Below are 24,868 nucleotides of genomic sequence, written 5' to 3'. Positions count from 1 at the left end.
GAGGAAACATTTTACCATGTAAAAAAAAAAAAGAAAGAAATAAAAAGAACAGACTCCTAAAATGCAACATAAGAATAATTCCGTTCCTGTTTCAATGAATGAGGCCCAAACAACTTGAAATAAATTAATAGTGCTCAGATACAAATGCATACACAATACAAATGTAAATAAGTGTCTGTTTTGTATTACTGGGGCATAGCAAAGTACCAAATGCTCACTGATCATACCGCAAGGGTCTTATGAAGAATGACATGACAAATTGGAAACTGTATTTGAACAGTTCATCGCTGTGTTTTCTGGAAACATCTGTGCATTAGTCACCTTCCTGAAAATGGAAATGAAACAAAGCAGCAAAGCCAAAGCAAACCCTCTACTATTGCAACTCAGTTACTCATTCAAGGAATCAAGGAATCAGAAGGAAAATATGATAAACAGGAACATTTTATTTTAACAACAGGGTTGAGACACCCACTTATAACATGAGCTAATGGGATGACCTGATTCTTTTTCTCTTTTTTTTTTTGTATTTCTACTGTATATAGTACTTTTGAGCTGCTAATCTCACTCTAAACCTAACCCTAACACTATTTCTTAGAAGTATATACTATATAAAGAAAAATGCAAACAAATCATGGTGATTACACCTATGTTTATTGCTAAAAAGCAGTGCCAAAGTAGTCCAAATAAACAATGTGAAAAGTAATGGTTAAAAAATTACATAAATGTTATTCATTTTAAGGTTTTGAAGTGTAGTCTGGTTTAACATTATGCAATTATTTTATGACATTTCATTCTGTTCTGCCAATTTGTAATAATTTCGAATTATTATGAAGTAAATGATTCATCAGTGTTAAACAAATGCGAATGAAAACAAATACAATAGAATCAAATGAATTCACACATAATGATTTATAAACATGTTTGTGTCTATAAAGTCAAGAATTTACGTGTTAGATGGCGTCAATCATTTTATTGTCTATGCAAACATAAGTAAATGTGCATGTGGTAGAACCACACTTTGAGTAAAATACATAAATACTCATGAAATCACGTTGCGAAAAATCTCATTTGTCCCCATGAGGAGGTCAGTGCGTGTCTCAGAGTCGTGCTGATAGAAGACAGATTTTGAACAGCCTCCCGATGCATAATTATGTGCCACATTCTGAATTCTAAATTACTTGATAGATTATAATGGAGAAAGAGTGGAAACAAAATGGTACATTGTGTGCGTCATTTCTGCCCACTGCAACTGCCTCTCTCATTTTCCTCTCATTCCCAAACACACAATACTTCACGTTGTTGATGTACTAAGAGTATGACACTTTATTTGCCACGTGTCTCGTGTGAATTTTCTAATGTTTCCAAATGTAGCAGGCCAGAAATTGCTAGTAAATTTCACTAATAATTGTGAAGAAATTGCAGTTTTCAATTTCAACAATTTTGGTAAGACATTAAATTAAATTTAAATTAAATTTCTTGTAAAACGTACTCCAATAATCTTGGAAATGTATTTTTATGGTGTAGTGTGACACATATACACTATATCATGATATTACATTTTTTTTTTTTTTTTTTTTAATCCAGTAAAATAAATACTTTTACAATGAAAAATACATGATTATATTTTCAGTGTTTTTTTTGTTGTTTTTTGTTGTTTTTTTTTATTTGATGAACACAAACCAAAAGGTATTCATCACAAGTAAATGATCTGTATCAGTACAAAAATCATAAAAAAAAATAAAAATAAAAAAAGACTCAAAACAGTAAAATTAACATTAAAAAACAGATGGTTCCAAGTTTGAAACTTGGAAAACATATGTTCAATGTTAAAAAATAAAATAGACGGTATACCCACACCTGTGACCGCTTTTCAGTTCAATTCCGTATTAATTTGGAAAGTTGAGACATTACTTGGCAACCCAAAATACTTAGTGTTCTTTTGCCGCACTCATTTCGGAGGTTGAGTCATCGAGGCAGACTCATTTAAGAAAAGCAACCGTTAGACTGCAAAGTAAGAAAGAAATAACAGTGTTTTACACCTCACAAGGAGTAACAGTCCATTTTATTATGGTTACTTTTCTTAAATAGGACATCCTTGATGATGTACACAGACCTCCGGAGGATGCAGCCTCCGCAGCTTTTGTCTTGAGTTTTCCTGCTCTGTTTACAGCACGGGTAAATGATTTGAAGCTTTCCTGCCCAATATATATATTTCCTGGTAAATAGAATACAACAATTTCTCTGCTGGTTTCTGTACTGTCATACCACCCAGCCCTAAATACAACAAAAAAGTGATCCATTTGAAAGCGTCTTTATTCGAGTGGCTTTCATATGGAAAACATCCTTTAATCAGTCACATCCAGATGACCCTAAGTCACTTTGACATTCATTTCTAAGCCATTGCCTCACCCTGCCACATCCAAGCCAACTCAGAAGGGGGTGCATTCATGCTCCAGTGATGAAGTTTCCATTATGGGAGGGATGGAGGGAGGGACCACAGAGGTTTCTTTGTTGCTCAGATCTGCGTATGGCTGTGTACATGTAGGTGTAAGTGGAGAGGGGGCAGAGGAAAACCGCCGTCTTTGTTCGTCCATTTGGTCTAAAGATGCTCAATATCCCTTTAGTTTTACCATTTAACTTGACCATCATGCTGTTTGAGATTTTCATGACAAGCAAGCACATTGATCATTTGATATCAGTCAGGAATGTTATCTGTTATAGATAAACAGGCAGACTGTTTTCACTCATGTATGTATATGGCTTCACTCTCCTCACTGCTTTTGTCTTTTAGATCTGGAAAGGTTTGGTCTCCAATTGGAATAGAAGAAAACAAGACGAGTCCGTACACCGGCACACTGGAGTCTGAGTCACAGGTATAAAGGCTGGTGGCATAATCTAATGTATAATGGGATGCTTTCAAAAATTACATTTTAATTCAAGGCGTTTAGCAGATGCTTCTCTGCAGTGAATGGTTGTGAGCATGTGTCTTGACCATTCGTAGGAATATAAACAACTTCACAATGCTGAATTGAGTCTTTAAATCTTAAAAAAAATAATAATAACATTACAAAAGCCGCCTTCAAAATTCTGAGGAACAGTTGATGTCAAATATATTTATGTTTCGCCTTCTGATCTGTTTTGTTTGGAAGCTTGTTTCAGAAAAACAGGCTTCCATACAATTCGGTCTCTAATAAACATGTTATAATGTCACTCACTTAATAAATAAATATGATAACAGAAAAATCAGGCTATTATTTTAACAATTCATTTTTAAAGGAGGTCAAATTCTGAGTTCCAAGTAAAAAAGTCTGAATTTTTAGTTAAAAAGTCACAATAACCTCTGACTAATAATGGTACCTTCATGCATGGTAAAAGCTTAAGGCATGATATTTACATTTTGGTATAATTTTTTGCTGATAGCCATTGACTTCCATAGTATTTTTTTCCATGCTATGGAAGTCAATGGCTACCAGAAACTGTTTGGTTACCAGCATTCTTTGAAATATCTTCTTTTGTGTTCAACAGAAGAAAGAAGCTCATACGGGTTTGGAACGGCATGAGTTTCATTTTTGGGTCAACTTATCCTACAATATTGCTTTTAAATTCATGATGCTAAAGCTTTCTTTCTACTCGGTCATGTCATGAAAAATAGCGAATGTCAGATATTTTGTGGTAAACGAGACAGATGGTCTGAAATGGTTTTTGGCCCTGTCATTGGAATCGGTTGGGCATTGCACAAATCTTCAGTAAAATCACATTCACATTTGGCGGCTGTATGTCATAACGTCTATAAAGTGTGTTTCAGTGATTTCCAGAGCAGATGTGTGCCTCATGCTGAGATGTAAGTCATTGTGGCGTTTGCCATGGCCACTGGAAAGTATGAATGTTGAAAATCTGTAAGAATAGTGATAGAACAAGTCACGTCATTTCCAATGGAAGTAGACGCAGCCAAGCATGTGGTAGAGCCAAAGAATTTTTCAGAGGCTGTATTTTAACCCAGACTGTGTATGTCAGAGCATAACTGAGGTATTGTTTCATTGCTCGGAATTCTTGTTACCTCAGAGTTGTAATATGAGACGGAATTTCTTTTATGAATGGAACAAAATTGCCCATTGCCCGTGATTCGCCGGGCTTTTAAGGCCCTCTTTTATAGCCCCCTTTTTTCTTTTTTTTTTTTTTAGTAAATACATAACATTATTATTATTATTTTGAGTCAGAATTGGGTTTAATTCTTAGTGCTTACCTTTTTTATTCAAACCAATATCAAATGTGACCCTGGAGCACACAACATAAAGTCATAAGTAGCACGGATATGTTAGTAGCAATAGCCAACAATACACTGTCAATTTTTTTTATGACAAAAATCATTAGGATGTTAAGTAAAGATCATGTTCCATGAAGATATTTTGTAAATTTCCTACCATAAATATATCAAAACTTAATTTTTGATTAGTAATATGCATAGCTAAGAACTTAATTTGGACAACTTTAAAGGAGATTTTCTCAATATTTAGATTTTTTTGCACCCTCAGATTCCAGATTTTCAAATAGTTGTATCTCAGCCAAATATTGTTCTATTCTAACAGACAATACATCAATGGAAAGATTATTGATTCATTCAAACAACTAATGACTGGTTTTGTGGTCCAGGGTCACAAATATTTATCACTCACTCAAGTTACACTTAGAGTCAGTTTGGAATTAATTAGATTTTTAATGTTATTTAAATAAAGTCTCTTATGATCATCAAGGATGCATTTATTTGATCAAAAATACAGTAAAAACAAAAATGTTGTGAAATATTATTACAGTTTGATCATTCTAATACTGTATATTAAGTTGGTGCTCACTTATTATCAGTTATCATTGGTGCTCAATTATTAATAATGGATTTTATTATCAATGATGGATACTTTTTAAAGAATCCATCATCATATAAATTTCAAAAGAACAGCATTTATTTGAAACGGAAATCATTTTGTAACATGTCTTTACTGTCAGTTTTGATTCATTTACTGCATCCTTGAATAAAAGTATTGATTTCTTTCTTCTTTTTTAAACTTACTTATCCTAAATCTTTAATTGGTAATGTGTCACAGTTTCCACAAAAATATTAAGCAGCAACATCTGTTTTCATCATTGATAATAATAAGAACCATAAATGACCACCAATGATCATTTGTAATAATTGATATTTGACAATAATATTAATATTAAAATTATGAATATGAACCAGCTCAGATATTTTCAACATTAATCACTGATAATAATCAGAAATGTTTCTTGAGCAGTAAATCGGTATATTAGAATGATTTCTGAAGGATCATGTGACACTGAAGACTGGAGTAATGATGCTGAAAATTCAGCTTTGATCACAGAAATCAATTACATTTTACAATATATTCACATAAAAAACTGTGCGTGTGTGTAAACTAAATATATCTCAAATATCTCGCAATGTTTGGTGCATTTTGTGTACTGTAATCTATTTTTTTAATCTTAAATTTTAATTTTTGAATGTATCTTTAATTGTTTGCTCTGTATTATGTGTTGGTGAGGTTATGTTATGCTGGGAGTGTTTTTTTAGTCTGTCAACAGAAGCCATATGGTTTCCATCAGGTCCTCCCTTCAACTTCTGTATCTCCCTTGCAGTGCTCAGGTCGATATCAACCTCCATAAATCAGGGGTCATTTCCCCACAGCAAGCCTTAATTAATAAAAGTAGGCTTGGGGTTCTTTTAGATTTATTCAGTTCATTACTAGCAGTTTGCGGCAGTAGCAGGGTGCTTTAGATGGTTCTGAATGTTCTGGCTCTGTGGGCAGTCACCCAGAACCAAAGGGCATGCTGGGATAGCATTGTAAAACAGGTCAGTGAAACCTGATGATGGTCAGGATTTATGAGCAGACACAAAAACTCCTCATAAATAATTCCCTGGTCTTTCTGTGTTTCTGCTGGGCCTTCACTGACAAGTATGAGAAAACTAGCTTTACCCTGCAAAGTTGACTTTAGGAAAGTCATTGCTGTCCGTTTAAATCTCACAAAAACATGTCCAGGTCATATTTTGTTCAAAAAGAAAAACAAGCAATTAAATTAGGCATTTTTTTGTTATAATACATATATTTCGCCCCTTGTTAGGACACAGTACCTCATTTTTGAGTTCAATATTTTCTGTAGATATGTGGTAGTTGCATTAATAAATTAAATGCAGTACCACAAATACTGCTAATGGTTAGTAACAGTTTACAAGAAGGTTTCATTTGTTAACAGTTAACTGCATTAGTTAAGACAAACTAACAATGAAAAATACTTCTAAAGCATTTATTAATCTCAGTTAATGTTTATTTCAATGTTTATTTAGTTCATTTCTTAATACATTATTCAAATCAAAAGTTGTACGGGCATTTTTATTAACAAGAGTAATAAATATTGTAGCAAATGTAATTCTCTAACTGTAAGGCTCTAATGAACTAATGGGACCTTGTGTTTTTTATTTATTTATTTTTTATTGCATTGCATTGTATTGCTTTGGAGTAATTTAAATTGTATTAAAGTAAAAGTAAATTGCATTAATAAAAAAATAAAATAAATAATAATAATAATATATATATATATATATATATATATATATATATATATATATATATATATATATATATATATATATATATATATAAATTCTTATTTCTTTAATAATACTTTTTTTTTTTTTTTTTACATTTTTTAATTTGTAAACCTTTTATGGGCCGATAACTCGGGTGAGGTTGGTTAGATCTGAAGAGCCACACTGTTTTTAAACTAGTTGTCTGAAAAGGTTGTCATGTAATATTTCCTCTCAAGTCGTGATAAACGTGGCCTGAGTTTGTTTCGATTGCTCCTATTTCAGTGCTCCTCTACATTCACTGTACTGCAGAATAGGTTAAATATATCAATTTAATGAGACAAACGTCTTATCCAGATTTATTAAATAACAAAAATGTAAGCTTATATAGTGGAATATTTATGGTTAAAAAGGTACAGAGGTACAAATGAATGGTTTTCAGTGTTAGACTACAAAACTGGCACTTTTATAAGCTATACACCAGATGTGTAGACTAGTAAATCTGCCATTTTTATTGCAGTTACACCCTTTTGTGGCAGACATGTGAAGTAAAGGAGTGTACATCAACACAGAGGTCCTTAACGGCTAGGTTTTAACAACAAAATTATTTCTGCCAAACTTTTTCTCTATAGAAATGCCTCTGGATGCTGCTTCCTCAACAGGGCTGTAAACATTATCTATAGCAGGACTAGCAGTCTGTTTGTTGGTCTTGTTCAATTTATGTTCCCAGAGGTTTTCAGTCTCAGTGTTTCCTTCCCAGTAAAAGTCAGAACAGTCTACATTGGTCTGAATTGTTATTGTTTTCAAATATTAACATATTTATATGCTTTAGATAACCATAATGTTTCTGTTCAGTTCAGTGTTAATCAGCTTGTGGCAGAATCATTGTCCAAATACTGTAAAACAAACAGCATTTATAATTATAAAATAGCAAATGTTTAAATATGATGATAAAGAATCTGCTGTTCAGGTCTAACCAGTCTTGCCTGTTTCAAAACCACAGTCTATAAATTTGTGGCGTCTGATCTAATTTGAACTACTTTGCGAAGTTTGATTTTTGTGAGGTTTTGTATCCATATTGCCTTCATGATTTTCCAAGATTTTCAAAGGTTCCATATATATGCTAAAATATATTTTCTACCAATATATTTTTGTTTTATAGTTTAAAAATGTAAATATATTTTTTAAACCATTTAAAAATGTATATTTTACCCTCATAAATATATTTAAAAGTATTTCCATATTTGTTAAAGTATATTTCAAAATACATTTATGCATATATTTTCTACCACTATACATTGTTTTAGTCTAGAAATATGAATTTTTAAAAGCATTTAAAATATATATTTTTCCCTCTATATATTTAAGTCCAAGTAAATGCATTCACTTATGTCATATTTGAAGAAAATCTTTATTTGTTGTCTGTAAGATGTGTGAACATATAACACTTAATCCAGCAGACTATTCCATCACACATTTGCATTTAGCCTAAATGTAGGTTATTGCAAGATTGGAAATGTATTTTCTTGCCCCTGAAATACATTTTGAAATATATTTTGGTATGTGATGGTTGGAACTAAATATTTTCAATTTCAAAAATAGATTTAATTTATAAATAAACTTTTTTTATGTGATGATATGAGTTCCATGATAAAATGGGTTGGATGCAGCCTTATCATATTTCTAGTTGAGCAGAATTTGATTTGAGGATTTCTGGCGTTCCACAAGTGTCAGGATCTTACCTCATCCTCGTGTTACTCATATCTGTATCACAAATATGTTTCTCTATGTTTTCTGAACCCAGTTTTTAATGGTCTTCTAAGATAAAAGAGCTTGATATACTATGACGACATCCTCCTCAATAAGAGCAAGACAACTTTCCACTTTGTGGATGAAACTAAAATTTATTAAGATGAACATGCAAAACAACTCATTCTGAACTTCTGGATCTTTCTGATGTTAACTTAACGAATGCATTAGCAAGTTTATTTTTATCCCTGATCATCTCAGTCTGATCTTATTAAAGCATTCATACTGTCACAATTGCCTACGGAGCTGAGCAAGGAACGAGGAGCAAATACAAGTCACAGTCTTTTAATCCTGCCAACGCAGGATACACAGGGCAGACAGGAACACATGTAGCACAATGGACGATAGAGACCTGTCAAACACTAACTGAAGGACTGGGGCTTTTAAACACAGGATAATTGGGGAAGAAGATGAGACACACCTGGAATCAAGTTAACAATCAACACGAGGGAGAAACTGGGTCACAGGGAACACATGGGGAGCAAAACACAACAAACAGACCACAATCCTGACACATACGCATAGAAATAGTCTCGTACATTGTTTTAAATGAGCAGCTGAGAACAGCTGGCTTCTGTCCACTCAAAATGAGAAATGCAATTTTCATACTGACTTATTGCCTTTGGAACATTTTGTACCGTAATACAGAGGGATGTGAGATCTTTTCATTGTCAACAGAAAGCAGAACCTCTTCCTGAAAGAGATGAAAATGTGGTTTGCAGACGAATCTTTCTGCCCCCTGCTGTGGAGCTGAAAGACGGAGCACTGCTTAGATGCCACAGTTTGACTCTTGTGAACGTTTATTCACCCAAAAATGAGAATTCTGTCATTATTTATTCATCTTCATGTTGTTCCAAACCCAGATACTGTTATTTTTTTGTAAAACACAGTAGGATAAGTCATGCATTTTGGAATAGACTCTAAAGAGTTCTTGTTTTATTATCGTCTGTTTGTTAATGATGGTCCAGAGATGGAGCCGCACCAATCACTAGAACAGCAGGCTACAAATACCTCATTTTTAAAAACGGTACACTACCAGTCAAATGCTTGGAATAATCAAGATTTTTTAATTTTATGAAAGAAGTCTTTTCTGCTCACCAAGGCTGCATTTATTTGACCAAAAATACAGTAAAGCAGTACTATTGTGATATATTGTTACAATATTGTTACATAATATTGTTACAATTTAAAATGACTGTTTTCTATGTACATATGCTATTAATATTTATAAGATGATTTTTTAATATGGTATTATATACAGCAAACATGTATGTCAACAATACATATTTTATGTATGCAATGGATAAAAGCGCCTGCTAAATGAATAGCTGTAAATGTAAATGTATACAAAAATCTGTATGTTTATGTTTTTGTAATATTTTAAATACATGTCCATCTTTCTGTCTAAGTGCTTTACGTGCACGATGTACATGTGCATGGTGTATACACATCATGTGCATGTCTTAAAATGTATTACAGATATCTTGAAAATACATATTTCTATAGGCTAGAGATATATGTAAAAAAAATATATATTTATTTCTATTTCTAATAGATTTCATATATGTTTAATTCATATGGCAATGTAGTTCATATATGGAAATTTAATATATGTAAATATTACAAAAAAAAATTAAAATGTAGACAAATTTGCTACCACTCCTTCAGACTTTTCACCAGAATTTATTATTGCTTGTTTGAATTTGACGTAGATTAACTGGCCTGGTATTTCTGGCATGCAGAGTTTTGAATTTGGCAGCCATTCATACTGAGAAAAAGTTTCTTCTTTTCTCAGAATTAGTCTTCAAATATGCTACTTCAGACAAACTGTTTACCAAAAAAAAGCATCTCTACTCCGTCTGCAAACAACAACACAAATATGAATGCTGATGTCATAAAATGTCTGCTATAGCTTGTACTCAAGCATTGCGTTGACCAGAGGTGAGTGTATGATGGGAATTTGTGTGCAACTGTCAATATTTACATATTTGTAAGTAAGCTGTTTATTGGGTGCAAGTCAGATCTGTAAACTTGTCAAAGGCTGTTTTACTGTTCCAGTCATGGATCGTGCTGGACTTGTACACAATTCGGTTTGGATGTAACGATTCACTCAACTCACAATGAGATACGATTCACAATACTGGTTTCACGTTATGAATTTATCATGATTTTTTTAACAAAATCAAAATTTAAGAAAAATTATAAATGAAAAAGTGTCGAAATGCTGCACGTTTCTTTGTGAAATTGAAATATATTTTGTCAAATAACAAAAATTTTAAATCAAATAAATTTATAAATGAATAGTACAAATAAAATAAATATTTTCATATAAACATAGGCTTTGCCTATGCTCTTTCCAAGCTTGGATTTATTTATTTAAGAAATTTCAGCATGTCCACATTTTCCATCAGAAAATGGACCTAGTATAGAAAATGCATTTAAAGCAACTTTAGCTTTGCGCAATTATGCTACATAAAAGCACACAGGCTGAATGAGATGCAAATTCACTTTCTGACAGCAGGTGGCACTTATGGAACAGCAGCGATATAGTGTTTCCTCGATTACCGCCGTAAACAAAGCAGCACTGCACTGAGAAACGCTATTTTAATATGCATTATACAGAGACAAAATGAAAGAAAATACCATCTAAACTCTTCTGAAGACAGTCAGTTCTCCTCAGAGACACATTCATATAAACCCCCACACCCAATCTGTTTAACATCTCAACCGGCTTGAATCATCACATTTTCATCGATTTTCAATCAACTCAGGGAGCATCGTCACCAGTGTTGGGTGTAACGCGTTGCTGTAATTAAATTATTTATCCACTGGAAAAAGTAAAGTAAGGGATTACTGTTCATTTTTAGGTAATTTAATTACAGTTACTTATAAAGTACTTGCATTACATACAGTAAATAATTAAACAGTTCTGAAATCAATATTGAATCTAAATTTACCGTCTAAAGATAAAATTGAATGCAGTGTCTTTAACCCTCTGCGCGCCGGTGCGTTCACTTTCAGTTTTTCCTGATTCACAGAGAAACCTTAAATACTCAGATACAGATAAGACTAAAATCAATCGAATCTAAAAACTACTTTTATTTGTGTACATTGACAATAATAACAAAACACTGTGCTTTTGTAAAATAAACAAAACAAACAGGGTGCGCTTTCTGCCGTCTAGGTCTCTGTGAGCAACTTTCTATGCATCACAAACTCAGTGAATACTTGACACAGAGACATGAGAAATATGTCTATAGAAAGCTTGAAGTGTCTACCTTTAAATTAACAAATTCAAATCGTAAACGAATATTCCTGATTATATAATCCGTATGAAAGCGAGGGTACAGTCTTTCCCGTATCTGAGCTCATTATATGCAGTCACCTGCACGCAAACGCCCTCACCTTGATACAAAAAAAATTGATAAAAAAAAAAAAAATCAAGATTAATCTAATTTTCATCGATTTTGAAAGAAGACCTGCTATGAGGAATAAGCCGGAATTTACCTCAGAAAACAGCGCGATCTGACACGGCTTTATTCAGAGGAGATCGTTTCTGTAACTTATTCTTACCTATATTAGTTAACATGTTATTTTTACATAAACCTGCACGGATTTTACTAGTTGGGCTTTTCCTGAACATCTTGCCAAATTGAAATGTATTGTTTAACTTTTATTAAGATTTTCTAGAGTATTCTAGAGTATAGAGTATTTCTATTTGTTAACCAAAGAAGGTTACATTTTATATATATATATATATATATATATATATATAAGTATTACAGTTATTTTAAAGCTAAAAGGCTAAACTATTCTATGTTTGACTCAAAATGAAAGAATAAAGAGTTTAATTTCTATTGTCTATGCTTTAAGGTTTATAAGGATTTTAAAATGTAGCCTAATTAGAGATTTGAATAATTAGTTACTCAATAAGTAACTTTCAGACAGAGTAATATTGATGTAATTAGTAATAGTAATTAATTACTTTTTGAAAGTAACTTACCCAACACTGATTGTCACATCCATACAATTCAGACAGGGTTTGCTTTTAGTAAAACAGTGAATAAGATCATTTGCTTTGGTATTTTGACATTTTTGGAATTCAAATCCCTTTTTTTTTTTTTTTTCCCACAGACCTTTCGACCAATCAGCAGCGGCTATAGCCCCACTCCCATGAGTCCATCCCCCAAGAGTCCCATCACAGGCTCTGTGCCCTACAATAACGGCAACTCCAGACCTACATACAACAATCCAGCAGGCCTGTATTCACACAATAACGGAAATGGTGCCCTACCGAAGCAGATGGCAGGCCTCAGCCTGGGCTCCCCTCACAGGTGTGCCATTTCACAGCTTTTCACACATGCACTGGAATAAAGCATTTTTATTTGGAATAACAATTAGACAAAGCACGCTAGGTAAATTAGGTCAGTTCTGATTTCACATGAACCGTACACCGCTAACTTCTAGCCAGCACAAACCACACTGCTCTTGCAACGGCCAGAAACTGATATTTATGATCCTCACAAGGCTGTGATTTATCAAGGAAGCAATTTTGAGCATCTTTCCCATGTTGGAAATCTACAGCGCAAGTCCTGTCTACACAACAATAAACACTTCAGACTGTAAGATATTACAGCTCTTCATGCCTATTGTTATGAAAAAACGAGTTCATGTTAGAACTGGATAGTGAGTGAAGAGTCTTCAGGGAACATCTGCTGCACTGATATTTGCAAAACATCCTTGAGTTTTCTGAAGCACTAGAGTATTTGTATGTTAGATAAGGGTGATAGAGAAGCATTTGGTTGCTTGTAAATCGCACTGTTTACTCTGAAGATGACAAATCCACTGTTTATGAATTCCTCCTGCACTTAAGGTAGAAGTTGTCATAACACTGATCACTCTCTTGGAAACTTCCAACAGGAAAATCCTGCTGTGTACTTGGAAAAAAAACCTCAGTACCTTCAAAGGTCTTAATGCATACTCATTCATCATTATTAGGGTGATTCTTGTTAAACTTGTAAAATGAATATTAGTTTCAGAAATATGCTGTGCTCAAGATCAAGCACTTGAAGTGTGTTAATTATAACTTTTAGCTATTGTTATTTATTGATTTCTGTAATTGTATCAGTTCATTAAGACAAACTAAAATTCATCAGATCTGTTGATAATAGATTAATTGATAATTGATTGTGCTGTTATTTTCAAATTATAAAGCGTGTCATTTCTGGGAGTAACATCAGGGAAATTACTTTTAAAGGAATATTTCAAAAGTCCTAACAGGTGGAACGTGATACCAGAAATATTTCTTCATGCCAGAAATAACTCCTTGAACCCAAAAGTAGTAAAACTATTTGTAAGTCACTTCTATTTTCACATAATTGTGATATTGTTATAAAAAAAAGTAATAAATATGATTTCCAACTTAAACAATTGCAAGTTTAGTACAGTATGCAGCTTTACTGTGTTTAAACGTTTGACTGGTAGATTTTTAACAAATGTGTTGAGAATTTTTAAACCAATTACATTGGCTTCCATTCCTTATAAATAGCTTGATGCACTGAGAAAGTCTTTAGCTCACTATGAAAACATATGGCAATAGCAGATGTTTCTGGAAGAGAAAGAGATCTGGATGTGTTTTCCTCTCAGTTTCAGTCCTGAACTGCCAGTGAATTCATCAGGCAACCCCAACGGTTTCGACACACAGTCAGACGTCTACAGGATGCTTCAGGACTATGAGGAACCTGTGTCAGCTCCCAAACAATCTGGCTCCTTCAAATACCTGCAGGGAATCCTGGAAGCTGAGGATGGGGGTCAGTTTTACTTTTTTTTTACTTCTCTCTCAAAACGTATATTGAAATTGTTATTTACTGGTAATATCCTATATTGTCTTTTTTCTGAGTATGCGATTTTAAAAATGGATATATCTTTTTTTTTTTTTCTGTAGTTTTATCAGTTGTACCTTTAAGTCTAAATAACTTGCATTTTTCTACTCATGTGAAATAAATTAATATTTGCACTTCCAAATATTCAAACATTAATAAACATTCTGCTAGAAAGAATGTCATACAGGTTTAGAACAACATGAGGGTAAATAGTAACAGAATTATTTAATTATAATTTAGTTCCTTTGAAGAATTTGGGTTTCTGATATTAGAATTACAAGGATTTTTTGTAGCTTCTTTGGATTTTTATTTTTTATTTTTATTTTTTGGACTGATCATAGTAAACTGAAAACTTTTAATTCAAAAGTCCAAACATCTCTCTAAAGTATGGGCCGTTCATGAGTGAAATCTCAAATTGACTGAATGGTGTTAAGCCCTGTATATCTGCATTTAATTGTAAATAGTCTTTGCAATTTGTCCATCTATATCAAAAGTGAAAATGTTGTCCAACGTGGCACTTAGTTGGAACATTTGGGTCCAGATTTACTAGCAGTTTGCACCAGCACAAGACCTTTTTGGGCGGTTAAAAACTGCTGTCGGGATTTACTAAAGACATTAGCGAAAAAGCATGGACTGAAGTTTTTTGCAGCTGACCTTGTTACATATGCATTGGTAGGGGTTTCCCTTTGAGGCACAACATTTATGGGAGGAGAGGATTTAAATGCATGCAATCTGATTTACAGTTGTCAGTTTACTGGTATTTGCACCATTATTTAACCCCCCCAAAAAAGCTTTTTCTTTACACATTTTGTGGCTGTGTTGTTAGTAGATTACCTGCACCTGATTGTCATTGGCTCTGCTTGTTTGTGTTGCTCTTGGTAGATTGCATTGGTTATTATGGAAATGACCTGGCTGCATCTGTGTTCATTTGAGCATTGTCAGTAAATCAACCGCAGAACTTTCCACTCCCATCTGTGTCTTAATGTGTCTTATGCTAATTTATTCTGTTTAGTAAATCTGGCTCTTAATATTTAATATACATTTATGTGGAGCAGGATTTTGAAACAGTGAGATTGAACAGTGGTCAGTGCTGCAGAAACAGAAATGATTCGGTGTCTTAAAAACCGCGCTCATGTGCAAGACGTTGCAGAAGACGTGAAACACGAGCGCAGTGGTCACACACCGCGTTTACATGGAAAAACAATGGAAAAGTAGCGCATTGGAATGGAATAATGCGTTCTGTGTGAACAGCCCCTACAGATTCCACTTAGGGTGAGAGCAGTAAATTAGGTAAAACAGATACTGTATTTATAACTAATGAAATTAGAGAAATGTATGTATAGAAAGGTTTATGCAGTGAATTCACATAAATCTACATGAACTTTTCACATCAGTATGAGCAAAGGGAATAATAGTAACTGTGATGCAGCATTTTATCACAATGCTTTGCTATTTGCTTGTTAAATGCTACACTATTTTGAAATTGTGATCTGGATTTTTTTGGGGCCAGATCACTCTGTAGTGTCTTGCAGGCTAAAAAGCCCCAAAAATGCTGTTCTTTATGTCATATAATCCCAGAAATGTGTTTTGTCTAAGCCTGATCCCGTAGGGAGGCTCTTAGACTGCGCTATACTTAAACATTGTGTTCTCTCGCACACTGAATTAAAGCCCCGTGGAGCCACAGGGCTCAGAGATCAAGTGTTTAAGTGTGTAATTAGTGGTATTCGTTGACAGGTTTGGAGTTGTAACCTGTCCCTGCAGTCATTGGGAATAACGCAGAGTTAATGATCTCACTTTGGCACAGCAACAGTCAGATGACGGAGGCGGGCACCGTTGTTAACGTTTATCCGTCAGATTTTTCTCTGATGTTTCCTCATCCAGCAGCAGGGTGGTTTTCTCCACTGAGCTCATGCTACGCCGGCCCTGGTTTTAGGCTTGGCTTGAAACGGAGAAGATAGGAGGAGGCCTTGGCAGCTGTGCTCCATACTTGGCCATATGGTTCGGCCCCAGCCGTGCCCTGAAGCTAACACACACCCGCGATTTTCAGCTACATCTGCACGGAGAATAGCATCTGACCTGGGACTGAAGTGTGAAGGACATTAATTTCCGGCCATCTCTTGTTCCAGGGACAGCTGCTGAGCGCACATTTTGAGTTACTTCTCACTTTTTAAAGCAATAGTTCACCCAGAAATGAGAATTGTTCAAAAATATTAGCTGAAGAGCGAATTTGTATGTGAATTAATGGAACAGCATATTTGGGGACAGTGTTGGGGAAAGTTCCTTTTAAAAGTAATGCCTTACAATATTGTGTTACTCTCTAAAAAAGTAACTAATTGCATTACTTAGTATCTTTTTATGGAAAGTAATGTGTTAGGGGTGTGAATCGGCACTGGTTTCACGATTCAATTCGATTACGACTATCATGTCAACGATTCGATTCAATTCGATATCACGATGCATCACGATGATTTCAAATTTATTTTGTGCATTTTTATTAAATTATATAAGCAGGCTACTTTTTAAAATAATTATGTTACCTAATTAATATATAACTAATTAATTATTGTTAAGAATTCAAAATAAATATAGCTTCAAAACATACAAGCAAATATAAAGTAATATAGGGGGAAAAGACAATTACAAGTGATAAAGAAAAAGCACTTTCAATATCTGGGAGGGCTTTAAGTATTGAAAGTTTACAGATAATCATAGTTATGCGTTTTTCTTTTTTAATCAGCATTATGCCATTTGATTATTACTGATGAGATTATAGACACTGGCAGCTTTAATAGACTGCATTCACACTAATGATCTATTTCCACATAGCCTATCAGATGTTTTGTCCTGTTCTGAAAACATAACTGTTTACATCAATTTCGTATCATAAAAGTAGATGCAAGTGCATTTCAAGAGACGAAGTTAGTGGAGAAAGGAAGAATAGGAACAATAAACTTCAGTAGTCCAGTAATGCACCTTATTTTGCAACGCGGAAGTATGTTTTTGTTTTTTATTGAATGTGTGAGACTAACAAATCTTCCGCTATAGATAAATAATCAGAAGAATAACAGAGAGCAGTAAATGTTTGCACTATGAACCAGTGCATTTATGATTATGATAATGAAATAAAATAATATGAACAGATATCATATCAAACAGCATAACAAACTGATTTTGTACAGATAAAGTAACAGAAAGTGAATCGCACCGGAATATTTTTACCGTTCATTTTATATGAATTGCACTGTATTTCTACATTCCTGCATCAAAATTTCTCACCGGCTTTTTAACAAATTGCACAACCTCCACTGCTCTGTTATTGAAGAAATATAACAGCCAACTTGTGACCTGATAACCGATTGCATTACAGCCTTGACAGTCAATCACTGTTTGCGGATGCCAAAGAAATGAGAAGTGTCATATGGTGAAACCAACCTGTTGCAAAATTGTCCATAACTTTTCATACAGTATGAAACTCAAAAATAGATTGTTTAATACCAAACATGTTGAAGATTAGTCAGCAGACTAAGAGTTGATTCATTAAGCTGGTTCCATCCGTTCAAAACAACCGTCAAAATACCCGCCCATAGCTGCTGATTGACATGCCTGCCATAGCGTGTCATTTGCATCTGCTCTGTTGTTTGTATCATCAGTGCTTCATCAGCTGAGTGTTTAGTTATATTAAATCATGACTATGAAAGTATCGACTACGAAAATGAAATACTAAACACAGTTCATATTTCCTTAAAGTTTATGCTGCCCCATTATGAGGAAATTGAATTTGAGTGTTTGAATTTTGAACTCATACATCTGTGACTTCTTTAAAGGGGTCCTATCATGCATTTAGTTTGTGATGTTGCTGTTTGAGAATAAATAAAGATCTGCAAGGTTACAAAGTCCACTCAAAACAGAAAACACTAAACCAGGGGTCACCAGACTCGGTCCTGGAGGGCCGGTGTCCTGCAGAGTTTAGCTCCACACCTGAACCAGCTAATCAAGGTCTTACTAGGTACACAGGCAGGTGTGTTGAGGCAAGTTGGAGCTAAACTCTGCAGGACACCGGACCTCCAGAATCAAGTTTGGTGAGCCAAGAACTACAACAAACGGCTTGTTCCATTCTCAGATCCTGTCTTAGTAGAATAGTTGATTACTTGCTGTATGAGCATATAATATTCTGTGCACTTGACTTGAGTTTATTTTCCTTGCAGGGGTCTCACCTGTGGACAGACATGGGGTCAGAGGCGTGCGTTCCCCTGTCAAATCCCCCGTGCCAAAGCTGGGCAGCCCCATTACGGCTCCTCTGGCGCCCATCTCCGGCTTACAGAAGCTGCCGCAGTGCACACGCTGCGCAAACGGCATTGTGTAAGTGTGACGTTGTTGAAATGCATAGCACTATTTGCCGAGAAAAGCCCCCAAATGAACATTTAGTAAGACATTAAATAGTATTGCATAGACCTAGCAAATGACTTTGGAAGCCAATGTGTTTGTTTCCATATCTTTGAACACAAGCCTGCAAGCTTTAACTTGCTATTAATGAAAGACTTTAACAATAGCGGCACGTTCATCGAGTGTGTAATTGCTAATGAAGCCGGACCTGCTGCAGCATGTGTTCTTCCCGCTGCACAGGTGATCCAGATATTACTGTAAGTCACTCTACCGCTGTTGGCACTTTCCCACAGTTCCCAATAAAAATGAGTTAACAGTGAGGTCATATGATAAGGAAGTTCCACAGAAGAGTAAAACAATGTGTCCATTGTAAATGCTGCTGACAGATATTATAGCTTTCAAATATAGAACTGTTCATTGAGATTAATGAGGAAGTGGATTTCAAAAAAATAAATAAAAAATGTTCTGAGAACATTTTTTCTTTAAGTTCTAACATGTTCTCTGGACATACAAAATGTCCAGGTTTGGAAATGTTTTAGAAACATTTAAGTGAACTTTAAGAGAATGTTACATTTTCAATTTTTGCAACATTATGGGAATGTTACTTTAGAATGAGCTCTAAACATTCTAAAACAAATAGTAACATTAAAAAAAAAAAAAAAAATTTTTAGAACATCATTAAAGACCAGATGCCTTTGAACGAACGTTGCATTAACGTTACTGCACAAACATTTGTTCACAACGTGCGGGAGAAGCTAGTGATATGGATTCAATCAGCCGTCAGGTTCACATAACAGACATTTGTCCAGGACAGTAGCGTTCTGTTTCTGTTTTATGTCTAAATTGTGTCAGATTAGCCAGGAATTTACTGTTTACTCTGTTACTGAACAAACGTTATCTGGCTATAATCCTGCTTTAGAAATTGTTGCCGTTTGCCATATTATCATACTAGCCTTTTTGAACGAGTCTATCCATAGAGGTCTGTAGTACTGGAATAGTTGTTAAAGAAAATATAGTCAAACATTTCTGCAGATGAACATACACTGAAAAACGTTAAGTACATTTTTATATTGGTCTAACTGAAAATCACGGTTTAAATCAATTTTGTTCAGTTCGTCTAAAAGCAAATAACACTTCCTCAGAAAAATGAAAAGAAACCAGTTTTGTTGCTGATGTATATTTTAAAAAGAAATCACAGTAAGCTTGTTTAAAGTTGTCTTTATTTATACTAGGTAAACTAAATTAAATAAAAAATAAATTATAATGAGCACTTTCATATTATAGCTATTTCTTGTGTCTAAAGCAAGTATAAGTATATTTTCTATAACTTTTTTTTACTTTGTATGGATGTTTTTGAAAAAGAAATATGTTTGATTCAATATTTTGAAATCAAAATGTATGGTTTAAACCAAAACAATTATAATTTGAGAAAAACTAGTACATTAGAATTTTTTTTATAAGTTGGCCCAAAGTATTAGTGTACAATACTACTTGAGAGGATGCACAGTATTTTTTAGTTCACTATAGCAATCAAATTGAACAATGTTCATTTTTTGTATTAATTTGTTTCTTAAAAAGAACCTTTTTACATTGAAAACATCATATTTGAAAACTTTGTAAGGAAAATATACTCGGAATGAAACATTTATAAAGCATAAACACTTAGAAGTGTTTATAAGATTAAAATCCCAGAGCATTAAGGTATAATAAGTGACGTGTCTTATCACAGGGGAACCATCGTGAAGGCCAGAGACAAGCTCTATCATCCCGACTGCTTCATGTGTGACGACTGCGGGCTGAATCTAAAGCAGAGAGGATACTTCTTCATCGATGAGAATCTGTATTGCGAGACGCACGCCAAGGCCCGTGTGCAGCCTCCTGAGGGCTACGACGTGGTGGCCGTGTATCCCAACTCCAAAGTGGAACTGGTCTAAGCACGCACACACTCGTTAACCCAAACACACTCACACACACAGGTTTTCCTTGAGGATTCAGCTTGGCGAAGTGGAAATGAGAATAACAAACTGAAATTTCTTTTTCAGTCCCTGCTCAACTTTAACCTGGACTCTGTAGTTTGTTAACCTGCAGTTCACCTCGTGCTGAAATCGAGCAGCACTTATTCCTAGGTTAGACAGCCTTCCTAACATTCGTACAGAGCAGTTTGGTGTTGCTTTAAAGAGGAAAGTTTGAAACGCAAGATAACAGAATAGACAAAACGACATGTTCCAGAAGAACATCTGTTCACCTAAATTCCAGTGGCACACCAGCGATTTATTTTTCTGAAAGCTGTGGTGAACTGAGGTGCTCGAAAAGACCACGAAGAATGTCTCGAGCCATGCGGAAAATGGAAATGGTATTCATTTATTCAGAATGTTTGGGACGGTGTGTTTATTCTTTGGCTAAGAAGCCAAGACGTGTGTTGTTTTTTTCCGATGATCTAGCTTCCATCACCAAACCCAACTTTATCTTTGCCGTAAACCGACGAAAATGAGACTGCATTAGGAAAACTGCATTTGATTGGCTCTGAGCAAATTTATGCTATATGCATGTTGTACGTGAATGTGATTTGACACCTAATGACAATTTTCTGTAAGTTTCTGTCGCAAATATGCATTGCATTCTCAGAAGAAACGTCTACGGGCTGTTTTCTCGTTCACATCAGCTATCATCATGATGAAGCAACCATTAGAAGAGAATATTGCTAAATCAGACCACACACACCAGCATCTTTTATCTATTTAGGATGTTTTCTGTCATAAAGCTAGCTAGCTGAAAACATTTCTAGATAACACCTCCTTGAGTACTGATGTTCGTTACTGCCCCCGTAACGCAAAAACACACGTTATGCACAATAGCGTCACATGGTCCAAATGTGTTGGCCGAGCAATTCTGACTGCGTTTGCATATTTGCGTACAGTATGTGATTTAAACTAGATTTATTTCGATGGCTTGGATGACTTCATGTAAAACGAAACCAGAATAGTAAAGTAGATATACTTTTTTTGGCTTTTCATTAAGTGGTGAGGCTTTTGTAAATTCTGTAAAAAATGAGAAATGTTTGTTTTTCTAGTTTCTTATGAATGATATATATGTGTGGGTTTTAAAAACATGTAACACATAACTCTACTTTGTTGTACTAAGGACCTTCTGTAAATAATTTGAATGCTAACAGATCATCTTTCAACAGAAAACAGTTACTTAGTCATTTTAGTGTAATAATGTGTCATTCCAACCCCTTCTGACTTTCTTCTGTGGAACACAAATGAATAATGCTCATAGTGTACAGATGCAGTTAAGCTACTAAAAAGCAGCATGAAAGTATTATAAAAATAGTCTGTATGACTTGTGTGCTGCAGTGCAAGTTCTCTGAAGCCATACGATAAAATTGTGTGCAAAAGACCAAAATTGAAGTCATTATTGTGTTGCAGGTCAGTTTGACTCATATTGCTTTTTCAAAACCGCTTGATAATCACACTGGTTTAACTATTTATTTCTTCTTAAAATTCTGCGACTGTTTCTCATTTACAGTCATGAATGTGTATGCAAAGTTTCAACGCACATATTTTTTTTTTTTTATAAAATTAGCCAAAAATCAACCATTTGGAAAACAGCAAATAGTTTCGTTTTTTCACAAGGCTTTGAGAATCTGACATAACAAAAGAGCAGATGCTATTTACAATAAGTACAAATAATATTAGATACAATTTATACTTAGTTGTCATGATTTGAATCTCGGTGTGCACATTTTTTGAGTCTATTCAGCTATTTTGTTTTTTTTAAATATGGGGTCAAATTGACCCCTAGCACGAGAGAAATAACAAAATAGAAATAAACGGAGATTAATACATTTATCATATTTTGCATTTTTCAGTCTCTGACAAGCTACAGTAGAGGTTTTCTGTTTTTACATGAATCATTGTTTTTCAGAGTGTCGATTTTTGTAAAATTGCATGAAAACCAGTGGTGCGGGGGGTCAAGTTGACTCCAACACAAATATAGTACCCAAAATGTGTCTTTGCGTCTAAAAACATTCACGAACGGTTTTTAAAAAAGTGCAGTACAGAATGCCTCCTTTGTGACATAAAACACTTGCCATGCCAGCTTGCTACTGCAACAAAAGCTGGCGACGCTTGCCCCGCCTCCAGTGTCTTCTCATTGGTCCACTGTTTTGGATTTTTATTTAATTTTTTTTTTTTTTTTTTTTTGACAATTTTTTTTATTCGTCTTAAAACTGCAGTGCTCATGTGCTAGACGCGAGCACAACGGTCATACGCGACCATGTAGCGACATGTTTACATTGTTCATTGAAAATGTTTCCTCCGCTATAGCTCTCAAATATCTTCCATGAAATCAAGACACATTGCTGGTTCTCACATGAAGACTTTGATTAGCTAATTCAGGTGTGTTTAATTAGGACAGGAGCCAAACTCTGCAGGTTTGGACACCCCTGTACTAAACAGCTCCACGGAGGAAAGCCATGCAAGTTTGGAATCACATTAAACCGAGCAACAGATTGTGTTACATTTGTTCACGTGTGAAAGAAAAAGAAATACGCAGGTTTGTTTTGAGCAGAATGCTGACTGAGTCTGTGTCTGCGCCTCCCAGAGCTCCTGTGGATGCGTTTCCATACTATTGCCAAATAACCATTTGTCACAACAAGCCTGTATACTTTTGCTTATCAGACACACTCTGCATAAGTGGCCAACATTAAAATCCTCCACTTTCACTGCAGTTGGCTTGTTTTTCAAAGCACTTCGTGCAGGCATAAGTTTCCGTGGTTTGAATGAGCATGTTTTCTTGAAGAAATTTCACCCAGCTGAGAGGTTTGCATGTAAAATGAGAGGGGTTTGTGTTTTCAGCTGTCAAGGTCAAACTGCACTTCTGATGCATGGCTCTCGTTCAGTGGCCTCTCCATAATCAGAAGCAGAACTAGTTGCTTTTCACATTCCATTACTACTTTTTCTCTATCCCTCACCATCTCCAACCACAACGAGGGCTGTTGCAGTTCCTACATGTGAAATAAAATGACTCAGTCTAAAATGCGCAGTGGTTAATATTGTGGCAAACCCTCAGACTCTCCGTCACTTTTGCCAAGCTTGACTCAGTGAATGCTTCAGGTCGGGTCATGCTAAAAAATATTGTGGAGCATGTTGGTACTTCATACTGAGGCGTTTTCTTCTCAAAACTTTGTGGTTAAGGGTGTAACAATAAGTGAAATGAACTGGGATTATAGATTATAGGTTTCTGCTAACGAATGAGATTTCTCCTGCTGTGTTGATGTAGGGCCCCGTATTTATAGCTTGTATACATTTTAACACTTTTATTACACTCACATTTGACAAATAATTTAAAACTGTTAAACAAATATAATCTTTAAAGCATTGACTCTTAATGCAATCTTCATTTGTGGGCCACATCTTGATATGGTCAAAAGTGACCGAAGCTTTGAAATATAACTTTTTTTCAGGAAAGTCAGTCTAACATATTTTTGTCAATAATATTTGTCATTATTATTTAGAATTTTGGGGAGATTTTATGATACTATGTCATATTTATAAAATTTTACCATTATTTTTTTCGTATTCTTTCGCATTTCCCATTCATTTCCTATGTTGGTCTTTTTTTTCTTTTCTTTTTTTTTACCAAGTTCATCACATTCCAATGAAGCAAAAATAACATTTTTAAATTCCATTTATTTCCCATGTCCGTCATTTTTGACCATGAACGTGTTACTTTTTATTTTTTGACCCTTTAACATGTCCAAATTATGCCCATGATTTTTTGGTGTATTCACATAGCTAATGCAACAAAAGTTACCAAGTATCATTTCATTCCGATGAAGCTAAATAAAAATAGTGTAATATGCAAAATGTTAAATTTTTCAGTCAAAAGTGACTGTAGAGGACCAGAGGATTTTAAGGCTAAAATATCCAACTGTGAGTCAATAGCCATGTCTTAAAACTCTGTAAATAGTCCTGTGGTTGCTTAGCTAGATAAACAAATAATATTTAAGAACATCTCTTTAGATAATTTCGTTCTTCTTCTTCAATATAATGTTCATGAACGCAGCCCCTGACTTCTTAAGCACCAGGAAGACAAAGTACGCTAGTGAACAGCATGATCAGCACCTTCCGTGAGACTAGCATCAAACCAGCATGGAAATTTATGGTCATTTCAGCGGGGTCACTAGTTTTGA

At 34.6% G+C, this 24,868-nt stretch overlaps 1 protein-coding gene across 1 annotated transcript in view; it reads left to right on the top strand.

Moving 5' to 3' along the window:
* pdlim4 (PDZ and LIM domain 4) overlaps window positions 1-23,398 on the top strand; it is a 37,150-nt gene extending 13,752 nt beyond the window's left edge. The window contains exons 3-7 of the mRNA XM_058758176.1: window positions 2,792-2,873; window positions 12,542-12,741; window positions 14,054-14,217; window positions 18,495-18,648; window positions 20,402-23,398. Coding sequence (XP_058614159.1) covers window positions 2,792-2,873; window positions 12,542-12,741; window positions 14,054-14,217; window positions 18,495-18,648; window positions 20,402-20,606 — 805 coding nt within the window. The 3' untranslated portion in view covers window positions 20,607-23,398. The remainder of the gene's footprint in view (window positions 1-2,791; window positions 2,874-12,541; window positions 12,742-14,053; window positions 14,218-18,494; window positions 18,649-20,401) is intronic.
* Window positions 23,399-24,868: the final 1,470 nt, after the last annotated feature.

Source organism: Onychostoma macrolepis, chromosome 21, assembly GCF_012432095.1.
Source record: "Onychostoma macrolepis isolate SWU-2019 chromosome 21, ASM1243209v1, whole genome shotgun sequence".
NCBI classification, from domain to species: domain Eukaryota; kingdom Metazoa; phylum Chordata; class Actinopteri; order Cypriniformes; family Cyprinidae; genus Onychostoma; species Onychostoma macrolepis.
This window is presented reverse-complemented; position numbering and strand designations above follow the sequence as displayed.